The sequence below is a fragment of the Paroedura picta genome, chromosome 1 (assembly GCF_049243985.1).
Source record: "Paroedura picta isolate Pp20150507F chromosome 1, Ppicta_v3.0, whole genome shotgun sequence".
In the NCBI taxonomy this organism is placed as follows: Eukaryota; Metazoa; Chordata; class Lepidosauria; order Squamata; family Gekkonidae; genus Paroedura; species Paroedura picta.
Genome location: NC_135369.1, coordinates 75409983 through 75423664, shown reverse-complemented (window position 1 = coordinate 75423664; position 13682 = coordinate 75409983). Strand labels below are relative to the sequence as shown.

The window sequence follows — 13682 nt, the reverse complement described above, 5'->3', positions numbered from 1 at the left end:
TTTATCTTATATGCCTGGACAGGCACTTTATTATTTTATTACGGTTCTATTCCACTGTTCCCAGTGCAGCTGGCTGACAGCAGATCATAACAAGATCAACATAAAACTCATTAAAGTGTTTTTAAAACCCCTCCCCACCTCACCTTTTACTCCCCCACCTGCCACCATCACCCCCCTCCCTGCCCCCCCCCACCATATACCCAGGGAGATGACAATATGGAATTTTAGAGGAGTGGCTAGATCTTCCTTTGGTTCGTCGTTTGGTTCGTTCCCACTCAGCTTCAACCTGGCAAAAGAGCTCCATTTTACAGGCCCTGCAGAACTTTCTCAGTTCCTGCAGGGCCCTCAGCTGTTCCAGATGCTCATTCCACCAGCCCAGAGCCAGGACCAAAAAAGCCCTGACCCTGATCAAGGCCAGGCAGATTTTGCATGGCCCAGGGATCTCCAGTCCATTAGCCATATCAGAACACAACTATGTGGGGCATGAGTTAGACGGTTCCTCAGATACCTTGAACTGGATCCGGAATTCCACCAGAAGCCAATGCAGCTGCCGTATCACTGGTCTTATGTGGACTCTCCACAGAGTCTGTGTAAGAACTCTGGCAGCTTACGGGCAATAAGAAGAGCTGAAACTTCTCATGCTGATGGAAAGGTATGATCTAGTAGGCATCACAGAAACTTGGTGGAATGATTCTCATGACTGGAATGTAATGGTGGATGGATATGAACTGTTCGAAAAAAAACAGAATAGATCGAAGAGGCGGCGGAGTGGCACTGTATGTGAGGAAAGGGCTTACCTGTCAGGAAATTCTAGTGAAGGAGAGTATATCTACAGTGGATAGCATCTGGGTGAAAATACAGGAGGGAAAAACAAACAGTGTGGTGGTTGGTGTCTGCTACCGACCGCCTGACCAACGAGAGGATGTGGATGCTGCACTTTGTGAGCAGTTTCAAAAAATATCCAAGCGGCAGGACCTTATCATCATGGGTGACTTTAATTTCCCAGATTTGTGCTGGGAAACAAACTCTGCAAGGCGTCCTCAGTTATGCAACTTTCTGACCTGCCTGGCTGACAATTTCATTTAGCAAATGATAGATGAATGCACAAGAGGTTCAGCATACTGGACTTAATACTGACTAACAGGCAAGAGTTGGTGGATAAGGTGAAGGAAGTGGGGACCGGAGAGTGCTCAAAGAACTTTCCGGAGAACTTGCACAACCCTTGTCCATCATCTTCAGGACCTCTTTAAGGACTGGAGATGTCCCGGAGGACTGGAAGAGAGCAAACGTTATCCCGATCTTCAAAAAAGGGAGGAAAGGATGACTCGGGAAACTACAGACCAGTGAGTCTGACCTCTGTTGTGGGGAAGATAATGGAGCAGATATTTAAGGGAGCAATCTGCAAACATCTGGAGGACAATTTGGTGATCCAAGGAAGTCAGCATGGATTTGTCTCCAACAGGTCCTGTCAGACCAACCTGGTTTCCATTTTTGACCAAGTGACAAGGTTGCTGGATCGTGGAAATTCGGTTGATGTCGTTTACTTAGATTTTAGTAAAGCTTTTGATAAGGTTCCCCATGATGTTCTGATGGATAAGCTGAAGGACTGCAATCTGGATTTACAGATAGTTAGGTGGATAGAGAATTGGTTAGAGAATCGCACACGAAGAGTTGTTGTCAATGGTGTTTCATCAGACTGGAGGGAGGTGAGTAGCGGGGTACCTCAGGGCTCGGTGCTCGGCCCAGTACTTTTTAACATATTTATTAATGATCTAGATGAGGGAGTGGAGGGACTACTCATCAAGTTTGCAGATGACACCAAATTGGGAGGATTGGCAAATACTCCAGAAGATAGAGACAGAGTTCAATGAGATCTGAACACAATGGAAAAATGGGCAAATGAGAACAAGATGGAATTTAATAAAGATAAGTGTAAAGTTCTGCATCTGGGTCAGAAAAATGAAAAGCATGCCTACTGGATGGGGATATACTTCTAGGTAACACTGTGTGTGTACGAGACCTTGGGGTACTTGTGGATTGTAAACTAAACATGAGCAGGCAGTGTGATGCAGCGGTAAAAAAGGCAAATGCCATTTTGGGCTGTATCAACAGGGGCATCACATCAAAATCACAAGATGTCATAGTCCCATTGTATACGGCACTGGTCAGACCACACCTGGAGTACTGTGTGCAGTTCTGGAGGCCTCACTTCAAGAAGGAGGCAGATAAAATTGAAAGGGTACAGAGGAGAGCGACAAGGATGATCTGGGGCCAAGGGACCAAGCCCTATGAAGATAGGTTGAGGGACTTGGGAATGTTCAGCCTGGAGAAAAGGAGGTTGAGAGGGGACATGATAGCCCTCTTTAAGTATTTGAAAGGTTGTCATTTGGAGGAGGGCAGGATGCTGTTCCCATTGGCTGCAGAGCAAAGGACACGCAGTAATGGGTTTAAACTACAAGTACAACGATATAGGCTAGATATCAGGAAAAAAATTTCAAAGTCAGAGTAGTTCAGCAGTGGAATAGGCTGCCTAAGGAGGTGGTGAGCTCCCCCTCACTGGCAGTCTTCAAGCAAAGGTTAGATGCACACTTTTCTTGGATGCTTGATCTGGAAACAGACTGGCAACCAATGCAGTTGCTTCAGCAATGGCTGGACATGGGTCTACCAAGATGATTTAGTGAGGACTTGAGCAGCCACATTCTGTACCAGCTGTAATTTCCGGGTCAAAGCCAAGGGTAGGCCCGTGTAGAGTGAGTTTCTAAGTTTTTAAGTGAACAATCTATCTTTTTAAGAAATTCAGAGTACATTCTTAATTACTGATGGAAAGTTACCTAGAAGGCAGTACATTCCTCACCTATGAAAAACTTACCCAAGGATCAGATGAGTTCAGTGCAATTTTGAATCTGCTCATGCAACCGTTCTGTAATGATTGCACTCCAATTATTTCTGTACTTGCAGACCAAAGGAAGAGTGCAATTGCTGTAAGCATGCTTACTTCATCCAAGACAGGCTTTGAGGCCTCTGGAGGAAAAAAACAAGGAAAATGGGCTAAGAGCTTATAATGAAAAGCTTTGAAATTTGTTTTCTAAGCAAATATTGCTGATCAATTTTCAGGTAGGAGGCTACTGAAGATGAACAGACATATGCAACTTTCCCCCTCAAAAATGGTACAATATTTTGTTGCACAGTCCTTCCAGTCAATAATTTTTTTGTAGTAGAAAATTGGAATGTGGCATGGAAATGGTTTGCATTACTATCGGAAAACTGGCTTCACATATATTAATTTATATTTTGAAAATTACACACCACATTAATCTAACACTTATTTCTCTGCTTTCTGGTCAAATTAGTCCTTCACAAAACAAGCAGCTGAATTGAACATATACAGGAATACATTTGCCATATATAGAAATGTGCAGTTTCTCAGGTCATCCAGCACAGAGTTTTTCAAAGCAGTGAGGAGGCCTCTGAAGTGTATAAAGCAGCAACATTACAACAAAGAAAATCTGAATACTTTGGTATGTTATTTAATCTATTACTGGTGAAGTTTTAGAAGTTCTGAACTAATGCCTTACTGCCATGATTAAACAGCTAATAGTGAACAAATGGAAATGAATCTTGACATGCTGTCTTGAAGGACACAGCGCTTCTCATTTTTGAGGGGCCCAACTGATACTCAGTGGCTCATTTTAGACCATAGAGACATTCTAGAGAGACACCAGTTGGTACAGAACATTGTAGCCTGGCTTCTACTGGGCACTGTGTTGAACGTACATTCTCCAAATACTTCATTTGTTACTGATCAGTTATTGGGTTTAGTTTAAGGTTCTGGTAATCATATACAAAGCCATTAATGGCCTCAAGTCTCACATATCTGTAGGACCACCTTTCCTGCTATGCCTTGTTGCAACACCATTGCTTATTTGAGCAAAGCCTTCTGAGGGTGCCACCCTGCAATCTGATAACATTGGCAATCACATGAGTCCCACATGGAACAGTCTGCCCGAGACTTATCAGGAAGGCCCCCACACTTCTGCCATTTTGTTGAATGTATAAAAAAGAAGTGTTCAGAAGGGCGTTTTTCCAAAGAGGTCAGGAATGTACGTAGTATAATGGAGCAGGACAGAAGCTCATTTTATAAGGGATAGTATTGAACTTCATTGTAATGTTTATTGTATATGTCACCTCCCTTTTTTATTGCAAGTCTTTACCTCTGTAACCCCTTACTTCATTACAGTGTCTGATGTTTGCACTCTTTTCTAGTTCTGTAACTTTAGTCTTTCTGCATTGTTTCTTGAAGGTCTTTGCTCTCTGCTTCAATGCTTTTTATATTTTGTATAATCTGCCTTGTGTCTCAGTTAGTAAGGCAGGCTACACATGAATATTATTGTTGCTGCTGTTATAAAAATCCACATTGCACATGAAATGGTTCTTCATAAGCAAACCATTAGTTCAGCTTTATTTTTAACTAGCTCAATTCACTGCAAACAAATTACCTGGTTGAGAGTATTCCAAGATGGAAGCCAGGGTGCTACGGATAAGATTTGTCCACTGTTTGTGAATTTCTTCATTCATGGCCATTGGAAGTGTTACAATGTTCTTCAGACCTTGAAGTGCGGCAGTGACTGGTGGTGGGACCTGATTCCCCATTACTTTTACAGCAGTTTCTTTCAACACTTGTGTTATGAGAAATAGGACCGTGGGTAATATTGTCATGCATCCTGAAATGTAAAATACTTCATGGCAATTGACTGAAAGAGTAGAGTGGTACACATAGACGTATCGGGGATGATGGGCTGTATATAAGCATACACTTGACTCTATTTGAGCAGCAGTTATCTGGTATTCTTCTGTTGGATAATCTGTATTGCTATGTATGCAGTACTACCTAACCAACAGAAGAGAACAGGATGACAGTTGAAGAGAACAGAAAGTACAGAATTCCAATGTATATCAGACCAATTTGTTCATATTTATTTTCTTTCCTGATTTTAAAAAGATAATGATGTGATATTTCAAAACTGTCACTTTCCTAGACACTGGGGCGAGGTAGAATACGTTTTACTGCCACCATGAAATATGTTCTTAAAAACTCTTAAAAATATATTTCCAGTTTATAAAATGACAGAAGTTACTCCCTGAAAGACAAGTAACTCCTATAGATCCCAGTTCTGTTAAATTATACAATTCTGTCCAAATTATGAGCATTGACTATTGGAATATTTGAAGATATCATGTGAAGGGAAGAAAACACTGAGGGACTGGAAATTGTCTGCCAGCAAGAATCTGTTGAGTTGAAACACAAAAGGCAGACTGGTGTGGCATGGCAGTAGATTATATTATTATTCTGGGAGTAGGAAGCATGCGTTGGCTTAAGGGTTGGCCACACCACTTTGGAAAGGGGTGATATTGCTGGATTGCTGGAATCCAGTAGTCTATTTAAGAACTACTACAAGCTTACCTGATTCTTTCAGAGAAGAAGAGGTTGGGTAGGAATCTAGGAACTATTTCATACTAGCTTTTAAGTGGATTTATGGATTCTTATGAAACATATTGTAGCAATTTTCTGTAGATTGTCAGCACCACCTCCCCAAACATACTCCATTTCGGGAGGGGGAGGAGGGAGGAGAGAGCCTGATTTCTATATTTGATGTTTTCATTTCACTGGTCAGTATTCTCCCCCCTCCCCCCCCAAAAAAAACACCTAATTGGCACATCTTAAGAAAAAAATTCACGTTACCAGCTGGAGAACACAGAGTGGGCAGGTCGGACAGAATGGCAACAGTGGCAGCCACAAGTCGAGCGCTTTCTTCTGGGAGCTGGGTTCTGTTTGAGAGATGAGTTGGAGAATCTGACATTTTTGTGCTCAGATGGGGCATGTGTCGTACTAGGATAAACATTAGCAGTTCCATGGCAGCAAATACAAGGGATTTTCCAGGCACAAGACCCCCACTTTCTCCTCCTTCGCCCAAGATAATGCTAGTGTCTTTTTCCTGTATATCTTCTTCATCTGAACAAAGAAACATTGGATAAATAATTTTTAAAAACTGAAAAATCAATTATAACATAGACACAATATACAGATGCAAGAAAATCATGTCTATTCAAAATGTAATTCAATGCCTGTATAGCTCGCATTTTATTTTTACAAACTTTATAAAAGCCAGAATAAAAAATTATAGCATACATATTATTAGCCAAGATACATTACCGCAAACAATTAAAATATTTCCTTTTTACATTTCTAAGAAATACAAGTTTTCATCCTTCCCCCAATCAATCCACTTGCATATTAGTCTATTTAAACTGCATTCAGACATCAAATGTAACCATGATTGAGGATAAATGTGCATGTGAAAAATCCAGGTAAGCAGATACCCTATTTCTCTCCCACAGCGGTATCAAAAACCAGAATTTAATCCACATTTAGAATTCTGGTTAGTGGGTAGTTATCTGCATGCTTGCTCCTGTGTATCTAGTCACCTATGTAAATCATGGATAAATCTGATTAGTGTCTCAGTTGCTTCATGGTGCACAAAGGGAGGGAAGACAAAATAGAGGGAGAAGCACTGTTTTACTTAACAACAATTATGTGTGACATCTGAACACAATCTAGAAAACATCAGAAGTGTGTCTACAATGTCATTTTTTCTGGGAAAGGAAGGGGCTGCAGGGGGCAGAGCAGAAGCATAGATGTTCTTCATTAGGTTCTGTCTGTTGCGTTTTATTGGTTTAAGCACACTGTTATGCTTGATGATTACTAGCATCTATTATGGCAGCTGCATTTCTGGGTAATTGACAAAGGGCAAGTTTTACAATAAATAAGAATATCATATGAACAGGAGTGTTTCAGCATCTTAGGACTAGAAGTACTTAATTTAATAGTTATTTATTAAAATATTTGTATCCTACCTTTCCTGTTGGCTTTATCTTATAATCTAGCATGAATATATTTGATCTGGAAATGCTACAGTGCAGGTCATAACTTATATATCAAGGTATCTTGTTCTCACATCAGCAAAATTACAAAATAGGAGACAGTTCTACTTAGTTTATTTTCATAAAAACTTTGCTCTAATATAATTAGTTCTTAAATTTGTAAATAGACTAGATAGTTTTTTAAAAAATCTGAATTATCTTACTCAATGTGTTTCTTTTGTCTTGCAAATGATCTTGAGCAGCTCTTACTATCTGCTGTACAACTCCAGTAACGAGTAGCTGGACTGAAGGAGGATTGCAGGTCAGCAGAAGACGATGGAGCACACTCAGAAGTTCAACGCCGAGAAGCTATTATCAACAAATGATTATTTGAAAGTCTTCAGAAACTATAAACCATAGACTTCCAGACAAATTTACAGCCCTGTTTTTCACTAACTCCATGAATATCACATTTAAGATGCATAAGAGATTCTCACATTACTGCATTCTTACAGAGACTAAGCTATTTAAAACAGACATCCCCAACCTTTCTGAGCCTGAAGGCATTTTTGGAACTGTGACAGAGGGTGGTATATGGAACCACAAAATAGTTGACACAGGAAGTAGAACTAAACACAAAATGACTGCTGCAGACGGCAGAGCCAACCACAAAATGTCAGAGATTGAGGTTATGTATAACTCAAATGGTAACTCTTCAATATTTTTTAAATTAACATTTTGTTTAACATATTTTCTTACATAAACACTTTACCTTCAGCCACAAAATTAAGCTCTGTCTGCTGTGCTGGCAGATGCTGCTGAAGCAACTTAAAAAAAACTGCACAACCAATGAGCTCTCCAATAGCCAATCAGAAGCCCTGCTGAGCAAAAGCTTACCTGGCCTGCCCACTTATTAAAAACACATGGCAGGTGCCAAGAAAGGTGTTGGCAGGTGTCATGATGCCCATAGAGACCACACAGGGAGCCCCAATTCAGAGCATCAGAGATCTGGTGCCCGAACAGTCAGAATTTTTTTCAATACCACTTGTAATGCAATTTTTAACAAAGTAAAGATAAAACGTGTGGATCTAATCATAAATAGGTAATGATACATTGAAACATGAGAGTTATCCGAGTAGGACAATTCTATAAACATTCATTAAAGTGTATTTAGACCAGAGAATCCACTAAAGGTAAAGGTATCCCCTGTGCAAGCACCGAGTCATGTCTGACCCTTGGGGTGACGCCCTCCAGCGTTTTCATGGCAGACTCAATACGGGGTGGTTTGCCAGTGCCTTCCCCAGTCATTACCGTTTACCCCCCAGCAAGCTGGGTACTCATTTTACCGACCTCGGAAGGATGGAAGGCTGAGTCAACCTTGAGCCGGCTGCTGGGATTGAACTCCCAGCCTCATGGGCAAAGCTTTCAGACGGCTGCCTTACCACTCTGTGCCACAAGAGGCTCAGAGAATCCACTAACACTTCTTAAAATTTGTATTTCAAGTTAAAAGAAAAACAGAACCTCCTGGGGAGGAGTGTTACATCTGAACAATTTAGACATGAGCACCACCATCAAACAAATCTCACTAATTATAGCCTTATATTCTTCATTTTCACTATTCTAATTTTGGTAAGATCATTTTACTCCATGCCTCTTCGACTGTTTGAGTCCCTTGAGCTAATATTTACTAACTTGCAAGTTCAAAGTGCAAGTTTTAGGCCTGGCTCTCTTAATTTCAGAATTCATTTTTAAACAGGGCAAAATGAGGGCTAGACTTTACACAAACATATTTCCCAAACACTTGTTTATTCAATGATTTAAACAGTTTCATTTAATATTCCAACAATACATTTCCAATTCTGCATGCTGTGCAGTTTGCACTGAGAACATTCAATTACCTGATCCTCTCCAATATGGATTCTGGCACAAGGGGAATCCAATAAAGTCTGGAGTGCTTGTAAACAGGATGTAACATGTTCGACAGGTTCTTCTGGTCGAGGAGAACAGAGGAACTGTATACTAACACCTAAAATGAAATTATTTCAAAATTTTAGACAAAACAAACCTCACTGAAAATTTAAATTGGCATGATTCTGGTTATCTAATGAACCAGTAGTCTTAATGTTTTATCTGATATTTGAATTTTTTTCTATAATTCCAGAATTCTGAAATAATGGCACACAAATATTACCCAAAATCAAATGCATTCTGTCTTTGTTTAGCTCTAACAAAGATTTGGTAGTAGGTGGTGTTCCAGGTGCTGGATTTAACATAATTGATGTTGCCCGTTTCTGTGGATTAGGTACTGTTGCTGACGCTTCGTCTGTTGATTCAGAGGCAATAAATCCTGTACTGTTCAACCACAATGCCACTGCATGTAGAATTGGAGCCCATGAATTTCGGTAATGAAGTCTAGCTGTATCAATGGTCTCTGGTGTATAAAATGCTCCACCTGTTAAGCCAAAATATTATATTTTTAACATGAGAGTGGCAGTACAACAAGGAAACAGCAACAGAAAGCATGCTTCCTTTTTCACTTGCAGCATTTTGCTAACATTCCTGAAATCCTAGAATTGCTGCTACACACATGTGTGCAAACCAGACCTAGGGGACAGCCATATAAAATTATACATATATGGTAGTTCACTATCATCATCAATATATTTAATTCTCACCATGGCCAAACCTGTGGATATCTAAATCCTGAAGCTGGAGCAATGAACAGAGAAGATAAATCTTCCCACAAACTTGGGGAGAGCCCTGCAGAAAAATCTGAAATCTTATAAATAAATTAAAATTTGGGATTAACCCACTAATAATAGAAGCAACACCTGTAGCTTTAAGAAATGTGCACTCTACAGTTGCTATTGTAGGGGTTGCTAGGCAACCAAAACAATATTGCCAGCTTTCAAACCTTGCTTTCTGTTAGTAAAAGGCAAAGCGAAAAGGCAAGACCCCTTCCAGGACTGTTTCAGTCTTTGAGGGGGGAATCTCTTCGTGGCCAGGCCTAGCAGTTACCATGTAACTTGCAGGACTCATTTGGACTGCCAACACTACTGTTCAATAGCAGACACGCTAAAAAAAAAAAGTTAAGTTTCAAAACCACTTTAGGCTGAGATGGACTTCAGCATTAAATTTCCATCCCATAAAAAATGGAAAACTAGCATAGAGAGCAGAGTTTCCACCCACCACTACCTCTCTTTGTTCATTGTACCAATTTTATATTTGCAGGAACTTTTTCCATGACCACCTGCAGCCTCAAGTAGTGCAGTGCATATTGTCTCTTTATTCATACTTCACTTTGTAAAATTATGAGCCTCTTGTGGCGCAGGGTGGTAATGCAGTAAACATCCTGTCTGAAGCTCTGACCATGAGGCTGGGAGTTCAATCCCAGCAGCTGGCTCAAGGTTGACTCAGCCTTCCATCCTTCCGAGGTCGGTAAAATGAGTACCCAGCTTGCTGGGGGGTAAAACGGTAATGACTGGGGAAGGCACTGGCAAACCACCCCGTATTGAGTCTGCCATGAAAACGCTGGAGGGCGTCACCCCAAGGGTCAGACATGACCCAGTGCTTGCACAGGGGATACCTTTACCTTTATGTAAAATTAGGCTTCAGAACTAGTATCTGTAACAATTCCAGAGAATGTTTTACATTTTGACTATATTTAAAATGTTGCTGTTGTTAGGTGCGAAGTCGTGTCCGACCCATCGCGACCCCATGGACAATGATCCATTCCTGTCCTCTACCATTCCCCGGAGTCCATTTAAGTTTGCACCTACTGCTTCAGTGACTCCATCCAGCCACCTCATTCTCTGTCGTCCCCTTCTTCTTTTGCCCTCGATCGCACCCAGCATTAGGCTCTTCTCCAGGGAGTCTTTCCTTCTCATGAGGTGGCCAAACTATTTGAGTTTCATCTTCAGGATCTGGCCTTCTAGGGAGCAGGCAGGGCTGATCTCCTCTAGAACTGACCGGTTTGTTCGCCTTGCAGTCCAAGGGACTCGCAAGAGTCTTCTCCAGCACCAGAGTTCAAAAGCCTCAATTCTTTGACGCTCGGCCTTCCTTATGGTCCAACTTTCGCAGCCATACATTGCAACTGGGAATACCATAGCCTTGACTAAACGCACTTTTGTTGGCAGGGTGACGTCTCTGCTTTTTAGGATGCTGTCTAGATTTGCAATAGCTTTCCTCCCCAGGAGCAAGCGTCTTTTAATTTCTTTGCTGCAGTACCCATCTGTAGTGATCTTGGAGCCCAGGAAAATAAAATCTGTCACTATCTCCATTTCTTCTCCATCTATTTTCCAGGAATTCAGAAGGCTGGATGCCATGATCTTTGTTTTCTTGATGTTGAGTTTCAAGCCAACTTTTGCACTCTCCTTTTTCATCCGCATCAACAGGCTCTTTAAGTCCTCTTCATTTTCTGCCATTAGAGTGGTATCATCTGCATATCTGAGGTTGTTGATATTTCTCCCTGCAATCTTGATCCCAATTTGTGACTCCTCTAATCCCGCCTTTCTCATGATGTGCTCCGCATACAAGTTAAATAGGCAAGGCGACAGTATACAGCCTTGCCAAACTCCTTTCTCAATTTTGAACCAATCAGTGATTCCATGTTCAGTTCTCACTGTTGCTTCTTGACCTATGTATAAGTTTCTCAAGAGACAAATAAGATGCTCTGGTATTCCCATCTCTTTAAGAACTTGCCACAATTTGTTGTGCTCCACCCAATCAAAGGCTTTAGCATAGTCAATGAAGCAGAAGTAGATGTTCTTCTGGAACTCCCTAGCTTTCTTCATGATCCAGCGTAAGTTGGTAATTTGATCTCTAGTTCCTCTGCCTCTTCGAAATCCTGCCTGTACTTCTGGAAGTTTGTTAATAAAATTACACAAATACATAACATGCTCCCATGCTGTAATATAACTGCTTGTTTCAAGGTGTTCTGCTGGGCTCTTTAAAAGGGCACAGTGTCCTTTCAGATGCAAAACTAGTCATAAGCTTACTTACTGCTGCTACACTGGCAAATTGTTCCGCCTTATGCAGAATACCACATTATTAACTAAATTAACATATTACTAAAGAAGATAGAGAAGTAATTTTGAGTATAGTGTTTATAATAAAGTAAGAGAGAGTCTTCTTATGCATTTTATGAGCTGAGGCTCAGTGGCAGACCATCAGCTTAGCATACAGAAAGTCCCAGGTTCAATCCCTGGCCTCTCCAGTTAAAAGATCTGGTAACACGTGATGTGAAAAATCATTCTTGAGACCTGGAGAGCAGCTGCCAGTCTGCAAAGACAATACTGACTTTGATGGTCCATGGGTTTGATTTGGTATAAGGCAACTGCATCTATTCATAATGCCTTTTTTGTTGTTTCTTTCTATAGTTGGGAGCATGTTATACATTTGTGTAATCTATTTTGAAAAATCTAATAAAAATCCATTGAGCTGTGTTGTATTGCCCAGCCAATGCTGCAAACATCAGTTCACTATGCATGAAACAGTTTCCCTTCTCCAGAGGAGTGAAGATGGAGACTTCTGCACTCACCCTTCTTCCACCCTGGGCGTTAAGAACATTAGGCTCATGAGATGCTAAGGGATGGTTTCTTTCATAATGAGAAGTAAATATGTAAAAGAAGGTGAGGCTTGACAATTCTGCCATTCCAGAATGTTCTATCTAAGCTTAGGGCAAGAATTGTGGCCTGCAAGCGGGGGGAGATACAGTAGAAAATTCTTCACAACAACATGACTCAGGGACTAAATAAGCAGTTTCTTGCTTGCCTGGTCCTGAACCTTAATCAGTCTAGCTTGATTGCTGAGGTTTGAAACTAGGTGAGCAAATCATAAGTGCTACAAAGCAAGAAAAGGTTACTTGGCCACAGTTTGGGGAAGGGTATTGCCAAATATATCCCAAAGCTAATTCTATCTCCCACTCTTCCAATATATAAGAGGTTCTGCCTTACTGGCGGTTTTAAGAGTTCGAGAACTTCTCTCCAAAGCAGTAACAGCATTTATTTAAAAAGGGATAATATCCTGGACTGTGGGGGAGGGAAGAAGATTCAGGTGGAGGGATGTGTGCCTCATGATACCAACCTTCCTGACTTTCCCTTTCAGGATATTAAAAGCTGTTGAGAAGTTGAGAAGTCCATTTTTCCCTCCCCTCTATATTCCCTTTCCCAAACTGAGAGTTACTGTCTGCCAGCATTCTGTTGCTCATAGAGAATGCTCAGGGGCTCGCTAAAATAAACCTTTTTAAATTTTAAAATTATTGTGTTTATGCATTCCTGGGGAATACCACCCTGCTGGGAATCCCCTTTTTGTTTCTATGCAGCCCATTTGGTTGCCCTATCCATCCAAGAAAGTCAGTATTATAGGGGGATTACAGTCTAAATAAAATCTCACAGTTTACCGTCTGGAGGAAGCTGACTTGCAAATTCTGCAGGTAAAGTCAGAAGAGCATAGTCCTTAAGTGCAGCTAGCCAGAGGCGGCTAAGGGTGGGCAGTTCTGGCTGCACAAGTGTGATTAAACTGTCTGGTGGGAGTTCATCTACTGTTCCATAATCATCATCTTCATCATCTCCTCCATTCTTCATTGACTTCTTTGGTTTAGTTTCTGCTTCTTTTTTAATCTTCATAGCTACAACGTACACCTTATAGACAAAGATTTATTTATTTAGAGATTTCTATAGTGCCCCTCTCAGACTTTGCCGTTTCGGGGCAGTGCACAACCGGTTAATAAACAATAAAACAGAAAAATACATAAAACAATTAAT

The 13682-nt window shown here is 40.9% G+C and overlaps 1 protein-coding gene across 3 annotated transcripts in view; it reads right to left on the bottom strand.

The window, feature by feature from the left end:
- HEATR5B (HEAT repeat containing 5B) overlaps positions 1-13682 on the bottom strand; it is a 62075-nt gene that overhangs the window by 4045 nt on the left and 44348 nt on the right. For all 3 annotated transcript variants that reach the window (XM_077343816.1, XM_077343828.1, XM_077343822.1), the window contains exons 28-34: positions 13319-13559; positions 9110-9370; positions 8817-8944; positions 7143-7287; positions 5741-6010; positions 4497-4721; positions 2870-3021 (exon numbers count right to left, since the gene is read on the bottom strand). In XM_077343816.1, the coding sequence (XP_077199931.1) occupies positions 2870-3021; positions 4497-4721; positions 5741-6010; positions 7143-7287; positions 8817-8944; positions 9110-9370; positions 13319-13559 (1422 nt within the window). The remainder of the gene's footprint in view (positions 1-2869; positions 3022-4496; positions 4722-5740; positions 6011-7142; positions 7288-8816; positions 8945-9109; positions 9371-13318; positions 13560-13682) is intronic.